Here is an 11,966-nt window from a genome sequence, read left to right as displayed (position 1 = left end):
TTGGGTATTTAATTTATGATTTATAATGTGTTATATTGCCAATATTAGGGCTTTTTGTTTATTAACAATTATATGAATATATAAATGTAATTATGCCTTTCAAACTACTTATATTTTTGGTACACTTTTGATGACTGTAATTTTAATATTTGGTTTACTTTGGATTTATTAAAATGACATTATTATGAAGCCAAATAACTGGTTTGTTTTGAAAATTGATTAAATTATTTATTTTACTTGTTGGGAGTATAAGGATGGACAAATGTGATTTAGCCTAATGGCATGTGGGAGGTAAAAATTTATCTGAAATATTATATTGTGTGAGTTAAAGCCAATTATAAAATATTTTATATTGAAATTATTGATATAAAAATGTGTTGGGTGGCTGTAACCCAACTATGGTTGAGTTAAATTATTTAAAAAAAATTTGGCGTGTTACAAAAGACTTTTGGCAAAACAATAATGTATTTGAGGATCAGGAGTATCGCTTAATTATTGGTTATGTTCTTGTATCGATCAAGATAAGTGATTTGATTTTTGGAACTAAAAGGTGAAAGATGACCAATAATTGATTCTGTTAGAATGAAGTTAATAATGCATATACCTCATTCAAACATGCTGTTGAAAAATAGGGGAACTAAAAGTGATGAATTTGGTGTTTTTGAATTCAATTTATTTTTCATAAGTGTATTTAGGATTTTGACAACTTAATTGATTTACATAGGTGTATTAAGTTGCTTTCTTTTTCTTTTGTAATAGAAAAGTCAAGAATAAACTTGAAACAAAAGTCTAGAGTAAGCTATAGTGACTCCTATCACAATGCAAAAGATGAATAATTTCATTTAGGGTTTGAGAAAAGGTGCTAGAGAAATTTTCTCCTTGTTGCTCCCACTTAGCCATCCAATCTACCAAATAAGTATTGAATTGCTTTTTACAACTTGCAGATTAAGCTCATGTAGGATTGAACACTTTTTTTAAGGGATTTGGACAACTTTAGTAGCATCTTATATCACCCAAATGACAAAGAAGATGAAAATGACATTTAAGAATGAGTTGTATAACACAAGTTACTTGTAGGATAGTATTTAGCTCTAAACATTATCTTTAAATTACTGTAATATTGTAATGAATTTATGTTTAATGTTTGTCTTTTATTTTAAACAATTGAGGCCAAAGGCAAATCGAGAATGACTAACAAACCAAAATGCATACCAACAAAATCTTTTTCATTTTTTGAACAAGCATGGTTATTTTTCATTCACTGTAAATCTGGCATATAATTATACCTTTGATATCTTATTTTTGATGGAGCCCTTTCATCTCTAATCAAAAGTATAATGTTGAATATGATACGTTCTCCCCTTGTTTCTTTTGTTTGTTGTGTGCTTAATTGTTTTTATCCATGAATTTTGTTTATTGAATTGTTGGGTTTGATCTATAAATGGTTCGCCTACACTATCAAGAAAAGATGAAAGTCAAAGGAAAGCATTGCCAAATTTATCATATGTGGCATCTAAGAAGGAAAAAATTGCAACAGGAGCAATGTAAATGTTTGCAAGCCATCACTAATGCAATATTTTTCTTAAGTTATAGTAATATATGTTATACTATTGACCCATTATAGATTGTGCTAATTGTTGTTACTTTACAGTTTCACTACCTCTTATGTATTGATTGTCATTTTTATTGCTGTTCTTTTTTTCCCTTGAGAATAAAAGACTTGAAAATGCATTGTGTGATGGTGGATTCTCCATTAATGCAAATGGGAATTGTAGCAATATGTTTAATATGCTCTCTATTGATGGTGAGTTAGGCTATGTATAATCTTTTTTGCTTCTGAGTGAAAGATTCATCACGTTGATAGTACCCTAGTTAATGTGTTCAATCACGCTATGATGTTTTGTGATACTCTCTAGAGATTGACATTAATGAAGAAATGCGTAGTAATGTAGACAATCACTATAATAGAAAAAGTTTTCTCTAGAAATTAACAATAATGAAGAAGTGCGTAGTGATATAGACAATCACTACAACAAAAAAAATTGTTTATAGCGGTTAAAAACACTTTTCACATCAATTTACATGAGATGTTGTTTCATGGGGTACTTTCTATGTCAATTTTACAACTAATGTAGAAAAGGGTCTAAAATTAATATAGAAAATCATTTAATATTTTTTTAAAAAACCAATATCTCACTTCTATATTGGCTATAGACACAATTGATGTAAAAAAATTAATTTTTTACATCAACTTTAATAATTGATGTAAAAAGTGAGTTTTTTACATTGGTTATTGTTACAGTCAATGTAGAAAATCAACTTTCTACATCAGTTATAGTTTTTTATATACATAATATATATTTATATACACTATCCCATCCTTATATACAAAAATAATTAGACAAACATTACAAGTCATATAAAATGTTCATCAAAACAACACAATCCATTTTAATTATCCAAAATTATTAACCATCCAACATAATTTATTTGCAACAATTAAAATTAAGGTATCCAAAACTTGTCTTAAACTAACAAATTTATTAGAATTGCCTACAATTATATAAAATCACAAACTCTCCACAAAGTAAGTTGCAAGTCTAACGTATATGAATGTCTTTAATTTCTTTTTTTAGGGAATGAATCCGCATTGTCAAACATGTGAAATATAATTTGTAAAAAAACATTAATTAACTAGTCTCCATTAACATAATAAAATAAAATTTTCAAAAATATGTTTATTTCAACTATGAATCTAGTTATGCTCAATGTGAAATATCATTGATGAATTAATAGAACATGACTATAATTTTGTGAAGTAAAAACAAATGAATTGCCAAATCAAAGATAGTGTGAGGATGTTTTGGAACTATAGTTAGCAAGCTAGCAAATTCATCCTATTTAATGGAAACATAAATATAATTGCAAAATTGGGCTAAAAAAAAGTAAACATATATATATATATATATATATATATACATCATCAAAACAAACTCACTTGCACTAAATAAGTTGTAGATTTCAAAAATGATGAGAATTGCTAATATAGCTAGCAATGTGTAAAGTCTGTGATTAAATGAATGAACATCATAGGCATAGTTAAATAACAAATACCAAGACAAAGAAGGAAAACTAACATACTTAATAGGCTTTTGTTCATTTTTACTTCTTATAAAAAATGCTATGAATCTTGTCCGCAGCAAAAGAAGAAAAATCTGGATAGCTTATTCATCCTTAACATATGAAGTGCAATTCATATCATCATAATTATCATTATACTTACATATCACTTATTTAGTCTCCATAATTTCAAATCATCATAAAAGTCCATCCACTTAGTCTAGGGTTTCAGATTTAAATTCTCCATTATCATAACCACCTAAAACAACCTAAATGACACTTATTTAACCCTCAAAACACCATAAAATTCAGACTAATTAGTTGGGCATCCCTAAAAAATGAAAACTCTAACAACAAACTCTACAAACACTATTTTAAAGAAAAAAATTAGAGAGTAGGAATGAGATTAGACAAGCTTACCTTACCAATTTAAGCATAAAAAATTGCTTGGAATCAATGCCTTAAACCAGCACACGAGCAAATAGTTGAAGAAACTAGAATAAGAACATTTGAAAATGGAGAAGATGAAGAAGGGGGAGGGAGATTTTTAGAGAAATGGCAGCGAGGGTTTCAAGTGGATGAGAATAGATGGGGAGGATCAATGCCCTTGAAAATCTATGATTTCGAGCAAGGAAAATGGTGAAGATTGAGGAAAAAATTACATTTGTGAGTGAGAAATCATGAAAAATAACGTCTATGTAAGAGGAATAAGACAATGCAAAAATTTAAAAAATATTTTACATTGATTCCCTTTTTTATATCAGTCATAACCAAAACATTTGTGGAAAGTAATTAATTTTAAAAATTTAAAAATTTTAATAATATTTTACATCAGTCAACTAGGCAATTGATGTAATTTTTTTTTTACATTGATTCCTTAGAGAACCAATGTAAAAAATCTAATAGTTAAAATAGTAATTACAAAATTGTCACATCCTTGACTTTTTATGTCATTTGCCTAGCAACCAATATAGAAAGTTTCCTACAAAAAGCCAAATTTGTACTAGTGAGTGTTGTAGCGTCTGCCTAGCCCATCACCTTTAATGGTAAGTGAGTGTTATTTTTTCTTATCGTCTTTGTGTCTTTATTTAGGATTTGAAACAATATATTCATTGCTTTTTTTTAGCATGATAATTGTCATTTACTAACTTCTTTTTATTTGTTTTTGTATATTATAATAACGAAGGGGATCCTGAATTTGTTTGTGAGAATATGGTGCTTTGATGTGGTTTAATAAACAAGTAAAATATGGAGCTAGATCTAGGACTATGTGGTTCTCCCGTTGTTGTTTAAATGGAAAGATTAAGCTTCCTCCAACTGAGCAAATGCCATTGTATCTCTATAATTTGTTTTTTAATTATAGCTTTGATGATTCAATTTTTTTTTTGACAAATAGTAGAGAATACAATAATATGTTTTTCTTTGCTTCCATAGGTGGCAAATTGAAAACATTCACTAGTCGTGGGTATTATTCTCTTACTTTAGCTGGACAAAATTATCATAGAATTGGAATTCTAATTTCGTGCAATGACTCTCGGTGAGTTTATTCACAGCTTTATACACATGATACTGAGAACAAAATTGAAAACAAAATATCCATTGTTAGGTAAAGATGATAGGCCTTTATTTTTTTCATAAAGACAATCAATTTTTATGAGATTAATGAAAAATGATATAGTCATTTTGTTTTCACAGAGATGATAATCTGGAGAATATGCTGCAACCACATATACCTGAGGATCTAATGACTGAATCAACACAAGATTAAATTATCTAATTACCCATATAACAAAATGAGAAGAGCCCAATTATTTGTCAAAAAATATTAAAAAAGAATAGCCCCAAAAAATTGAATGTGAGTCAATCCAACTACTTAAATATTTTTTGCCCATCTTAACTAGCTAACATGACAATTTGCAGAACTGCTAACTTGCTTATTGATATTATTTTGAAATTCAGTAAGAAGATACAATGAAATTAGACACCCTAAAGGAAAAGGTATAAACCAATAACATCGTGTACAGTATAATAATTGTCACCATTGATCTACGCTTTTCTGAGCAGTGACAGTGGGGCAAAATTTTTTCCCCATCTATTGTCAAATGGAAAGACAAGAAAAGAAGGGATTAAAAAGAGAGAATCGGTGGACAAAAATATTAGAAAAAAAGTATAACGATATATTGTACAAACAAATAATATTTTTAATAGTTATATAAACAGTAAAAAGATTAATGTGAGACTCTTAGCGGCCATTTGTTTAAAATTAAAAACAAATGATCTTTTGATAATTTATAGATTTTATATAAAGATTTATTTTGTGCCCGATAAAACTTATAAAATAAAATATGTTGTTATCTAAATTTTAACTAGATTTTAATTTGAATGGGGTGAAAGATTCTATGATAAAGTAAATTATTATTTACATTTTAATATAAATAGCATACAAAATTATAAATAAAGCACACTGTCACTGTTGTTTGAATTTTAATTTATGCGAAGATTATATGTTATGGAATACTATATTATTGTTTATATTTTAAATATGTATGTGGTAAACTGGTAACCAAATTTAAAATAATTTATGTTAAATAGAACAATGAATTGTTTCCCTTCAATTATCCAATTTCAGCAGCATTATTGATTATACAAATTAATCATTCCGCAACAAGAATGAATATATGAGGTGACAATGGGTGACCGTCTCTCAATCTCCATCATAGTGTCATGGCAACCACCCTTCTACAGTTCTACTAGGCATTTCATTATTAAATCCACCCACTCGTCTCAATTCTAATTCATATAATTCATTATCATAAACATGCCATCTTAAAAACATCACATCTTGTGTGTCGGACGGGGATGAATTCTAGTTTACTATTGTGATGCATTATAACTAATTAATAATTCATAATATTCTTTTCAATTTTATTTATAAATTATTTTTTAAAAAAATTTAATTCTTTTTATAAGTTATTTTACATAAAAAAATTGATCGTTAATCACTTTCTTTCCATTTTACCTTTTTACAATTTTCAACAAATAGATGGTAAAAGTTGCATGGGAGAAAATGTGTTTTTAAAAATGTTGCATTTAATAAAGATAAATTGAAAGTTTTTTTTTTGGTAGAAAGATAAATTGGGAATTTTTTTCTTTATCAATAAGCTAACTATCTCTTCTTGATTTTTATAAAATGTTTAAAAGTGATTTATAAATAGGCTTGACGGAAGTATAACTCAACCTAATTAATCTTTTTTTTTTTGTGTTGCTTAGTTATCATTTTTGTTTTTGGGGAGTCAAGGTATATTTTTATACTTAAACTATCTTTTGAGGAGTATATAATATTTTAAATTATTTATTGTGACAATTTCATCTATAAAGTAATTAAAATATAGTATATTTGTCTAAAATGTTAAATACCTCAATGTTGATCGTGAAAAATACTAATGAGGATACACGTCATGTTAAGTGGATTCAAATTAAAGTGTAAATTTGCTGCAATATAAATAGTTTAGGATACTATATGGATGCTCTACAAAAAACAATTCAAAAGAAAAAATGTATTTTAATACACTTGATATAACAGGTGATATGTTTGGCCAAAACTTAAGTTTCATTTAACATTTTTAACATTAATCTTGGGATATATAATGTCAAAACCAAATATATTATGTTTTAATTATTTTAAAAATAAAATTATTATAAAAAATAATTTAAAATACTGAGTGTTACACAAAAAATAATTTAATCAAAAATACACCTTAATCTTATTTTTTCTGGGCCAACTCAGTTGCCAATTTCAAAACTCAAAAATTTCAATTATTTCCCGCCTACATCAAAGCCGCGTAGGTATTCCCTTTCAATTTTCGGGTTTCGTCATTCCCTCTCGTTCAGTGAAAATCGGCCACTTTCTTCTTCCTGTTTGCCCAAAAATCTCTTCCACAGTAATTTAATTCTTATTTTTACCTCAACTCCCCATGCTCGCCTCATCCACTCGGCGGATGAAAGACCGCAACGGAGGAGACGACGGAGTCGCCTCCGCCGTCAAAGTCGCCGCTCGTCGACCTTCCAAATCTCTAACCCCTGCTTCAAGTTCCGACAAAATCCCTAGCGCCGCAGCTCTCCGTAAATTGTCTGCTGAGAAAGAGAATCGGAGATCCACGTCACGTGGAGCTGCTACGGCCGCGACTCAGAGACCTGCTGTTCGATCCCTGCCCCGCGTTGACAAGGCATCGCTGGCGGGGGTAGGAAGCGGACTTGAGAGCCGTGACCGGAAGTCCACGTCGTCTGTCCCTCGAGGTAGGAGCTCTAGCCCTTCTAATTTTACTAGGGTGTTATCGGATACCCGAAAAGATAGGTGTTCCGTGGATCGGGTTGTTAAGGGGCCTGTCGCAGAACCTGATCGCTCTGCTTTCAGTGGGAGCAGGGGCCTGAAAGTTGCTAATCAGGCAAAAGGATATCGAGATTCGAGCATCAAAGGAAGCGCGCAGGTTGGCAGTAAAGCAAAATTTCGAGGGGATACTGACGAAAGTGCAGCAAAGAGTTTGCATTCAGAGATTAAGAGTAGAAATGGCGGAGTAATAGAAAGCAAAGCCGGGGGAAGTGAAAATAATAAATCTTTCGCGAAATCAAGTGTAATTAAAGATAGTGGAGATCTGCAGATTTATGGTGAGGAGGTTAATTCTGAATCTGAGTCAAAAAAGCAGACCGATATCGGTGCTGGTGGGCACCGAGGGCAATGTTCTACTGGTTTGGAAAAGACTTGCAATGATATAAATTCATGTTTTATTGAAGTTGGTGGAAAATCGGCTAGTAAAGCCAAGGTTTTGGAAATTCCAAAACAGAAGGAATCGGAAAATGAATGTGCCAGTGGTGGAGTTACTTGTAAATATCCTAGCAGGCTTCATGAGAAGCTTGCTTTTCTAGAAGGAAAGGTCAAGAGAATAGCGTCAGATATTAGGAGGACCAAGGAGATGCTGGATTTGAATAACCCTGATCAATCAAAGATCATACTTTCAGATATCCAAGACAAAATCTCAGGTATTGAGAAAGCAATAGATCACGTAGCTGGTGATTCAAATGCTAAAATAGGGTTCTTGGAAAGCAATGTAAATGATGATAAGGAACCTAATGTGGTTTTTGATAGCCAAAATAAGCAAGTTGACAAGGGTAAACGCGGGGTCAAAGAATTAAACAGCGAGGAATTGGAAGCTAGATTATTTCCCCATCGCAGGTTACTTCAGAATCGAACATCGAATAAAGCATCGTCGGAAAACTGCTTAAGCAATGAATCCATGAAAAAGCAACATTATATTTCAGCAATGGTCGAAGGAAAAGTGCTAAGCCCTATTGAAGAGAGCAAGATAGCACAAGAGTTCTTGGCTAACCTTAATAAAGGGGCAACTAACGTCAAATCAACAGATGGAAAAGCTGATATGAAGTATTGTGGAGTTAAAGAAACAGGCACGGATGACTCTGCTAAAACAAAAGACTCTTCCTCCACCTTCAATCAAAAGTGTGATGTTGAGCTCCTTCTTACAACTGATGAGAAGCTTGAAGAGTTTGATGATCAGGAGAGCAGGCAAGGGCTATATATTGATGAAGAGACAGAAGATGATTTCATTTATTCACTGAATGGTATAGGAAATAAAACGGCCGTGGGAGGCTGGTTTGTGTCTGAAGGGGAGGCTGTCCTCATTGCTCATGATGATGGTTCGTGTTCATATTATGACATTGCGAATCGTGAGGTATGTAAACTGTTACAAATTACAAGTCTATATTGTATAATGTAGGCAGTAGATACTATGCTATGCGTGCTCCGTAATTGAGTTCAAAAGTTTACTTCTTAATTTGCTTTATGTTTATAAGCCGTTATCGATTCTGAGATACCAGTAGTTCATATTTCAGTTACATGATTTTGTTACTCCATATACTTCATTAAATAATTGAATAAATGATCAAATATCTCTGTACCATATTTATATTTTTCCTGAAGCCAGTTTGTGTCTTCGATTACATTTTCATAACGAATTATGCATATAGATTCGAATACTTTCAATGAGCTTAAACATGCAGTGCACCTGCTCACAGTTTACTATCTTTCCAGGAGAAGGCTTTATATATGCCACCATCTGGAGTTTCACCTAATATGTGGAGAGATTGTTGGATAATTCGAGCTCCTGGTTCTGATGGTTGCTCAGGAAGGTTTGTCATAGCTGCATCTGCTGGCAATACTATGGATTCGGGATTTTGCTCTTGGGATTTTTACACCAAGGATCTCCGCGCTTTCCAACTAGAGTTTGGAACAGCTACCTCAAGGACTGCACTTCGACCCTTGGCCAATAACGTTGTGCAGAGAAGAAATTCTGGATCTGGCAACTTGGCTACTGAAGCTAGGCAATGGTGGTATAAACCTTGTGGACCTCTGATTATCTCCACTGCAAGCTCTCAGAGAGCTGTAAAAGTTTTCGATATTCGTGATGGAGAACAAATCATGAAATGGGAGGTTCAGAAGCCCGTTCTTACAATGGAATATTCCAGCCCTTTGCAATGGAGAAACAGAGGAAAAGTTGTGTTAGCCGAAACAGAAACGATTTCTTTGTGGGATGTGAACTCACTTAGTCCTCAAGCCTTGCTGTCTATTCCTTCATCTGGGCCAAAAATTTCTGCTCTTCATGTGAGCAATACAGATGCAGAGCTGGGTGGAGGGGTTCGGCAAAGGTGAGTTTGAACCTTAGACATTCTTTGTGATTTGTCTTACCATCTCTTGGTCACTGCTACCTTGCCTGTTGACCTTTCTTTCCTATTGTCTTGGTGTTATCTTGAATGAAATTGTTTATGAAAGTCACGCTATTCGTTCCATACATTGATGTCAATTATATCGTCAATTTTGAATCTCCAATGAAACTGTTTGCCTCTATGTTTGTATTGCACCATGAAATATTTTAATCTGTTTGCCTTCTCGCTAACATTTCGTTCCTGTTTTGATATTGTCTTGAATCTAAGCGTTCATGAAGTAGTCTCTTTATTCCTTCCACATATTTCTATGTTACCATGCTACTTTAGTTCGCTTCCCATCAAGGAAAAAACGGAGTTTTCTTGAGTGCTTCTGATACATGCATTTGTCAATGTCATTCTCAATTGTTACCCAAGTTTACAAATATAATATCAGGGTGAGCTCATCAGAAGCTGAAGGAAATGATGGTGTGTTCTGCACTTCAGACGCTATTAATGTCCTGGACTTCCGCCAGCCATCTGGTGTGGGTCTCCGGATATCAAAACATGGGGTGAATGTTCAGTCAATTTTCTCACGAGGAGACTCCGTCTTTCTCGGTTGCTCAACTTCAAGTTCCATTGGCAAGAAGCAGTCCTCGTCGATGGTGCAACAATTCTCATTGCGCAAACAAGGGCTCTTCAGCAGCTATGCTCTGCCAGAATCCAATGCACATTCCCACCACTCTGCAGTTACACAGGTTTGGGGAAACTCTAACTTCGTTATGGGCGTCTGTGGGCTTGGATTGTTTGTGTTTGATGCACTGAAAGATGATCCCGTGCGAGCTTTCAATATGGATTCCACAAACACTCAGAGGGTCAACCAAGTCATTGGCCCAGATAACTTGTATTGGCCTTCCTTTGATTATTTGGGCTCTCGTGCTCTCCTCATATCAAGAGATCGACCAGCTATGTGGAAGCAGCTCTCGTAGTTTTGGTGCATTTCTCATGTTACAAAGAGAAATCTACTTGGGGATTCAGAAAGCATTTGCTTTTGCTGCTTCCCTTTCCCCCCTAATAAGTCAAGTGAAGTTAAATTCCCTACTATACTGTTTAGAGTTGCTAAATTTAGGTTTTGGATTGGAGGGGATGCTGTAAAATATATGGATGTTTTTTGTGCAAGCTTTGAAAGACTAGACCTAGTGTTTATGTGTTTTTTGAATTCACGAGCGCCCTGAAATTCTTTGTTAAGTAGCGCATAGTTGCAAAACAATTACTTTCTTGATTTAATTATATTTGAATTTTTAAATATTATTACATAAATATTAACTAATGCAATAAATATGTCAAAATATAACATGTTTTTATCAAATTTGTTTCTCATTTAATGTTTGTTAAGGTGTTGAAAAGTCTTTCAAAATCAAATTAATGAATTTTTCAAAAATATTTTTAATTAGAAATGTACTCCTTGCGTTAAAAGACATAAGATATTTTTAATTAAATTTTATTTTTAATAAAGTTCTTATTTACTTTTAAATTAATTTTATCTTTTTATATTTATTTTTATTAACTATCTTATAATAAATATAAAATTACTATTAATAGAGATGCTTTTGAAAAAGACAATAATTACATTTTGAAAAATTAAAAATATCTTATATTTTTAAATATTTAATTTTTAAAAAATATCTTATATTTTTATGGAGAGAGTAATTGATGATGTTTTATAATTAAAATATTTTATTAAATAGGTATAAATATGGAATGAGTATAATTTTAATAATAATTCACTAATTTATTGAGATGTAATTCAATTAAAAGCATTTTATAATATTGAAGGGAGGGAATAATAGTAAATAGTAAACTATTTTAAGGATCAAATAATGGAAATGTTATTAAACTTCTTTTTCCTTAATCCTGGAAGGGAAAGTACTGGTCAGTTCAAAAAAATTAAAGTTGGGTCAGTTTTGCAGCTTAAATATGAGGATAAAGTTGTTGAGAGTTGAGAAATGTGGAGACAAGCAAACCCAACACACGGACAAGCACTCCAACAACCTTTTAGCATTAATCAAGGCTCAGAAACTGAGAACCGTGAATTGTACTAGAGAATTGCATCTTCCATCATTCTCAAATTGTTT

At 32.0% G+C, this 11,966-nt stretch overlaps 1 protein-coding gene across 1 annotated transcript; it reads left to right on the top strand.

Moving 5' to 3' along the window:
• The first annotated feature begins 7,010 nt into the window (after window positions 1–7,010).
• Window positions 7,011–11,079, top strand: LOC129307688 (KIN14B-interacting protein At4g14310). Its single transcript, XM_054948546.1, has 3 exons — window positions 7,011–8,864; window positions 9,224–9,837; window positions 10,289–11,079. Exons 1-3 carry the CDS (start codon window positions 7,095–7,097, stop codon window positions 10,818–10,820), a joined length of 2,916 nt encoding a protein of 971 aa, XP_054804521.1. The 5' UTR covers window positions 7,011–7,094; the 3' UTR covers window positions 10,821–11,079.
• The last annotated feature ends 887 nt before the right edge of the window (window positions 11,080–11,966 follow it).

The sequence above is a fragment of the Prosopis cineraria genome, unplaced genomic scaffold, assembly GCF_029017545.1.
Source record: "Prosopis cineraria cultivar Desert tree isolate PC_DT_omini unplaced genomic scaffold, ASM2901754v1 PC4, whole genome shotgun sequence".
Lineage (NCBI taxonomy): Eukaryota > Viridiplantae > Streptophyta > Magnoliopsida > Fabales > Fabaceae > Prosopis > Prosopis cineraria.
This window is presented reverse-complemented; position numbering and strand designations above follow the sequence as displayed.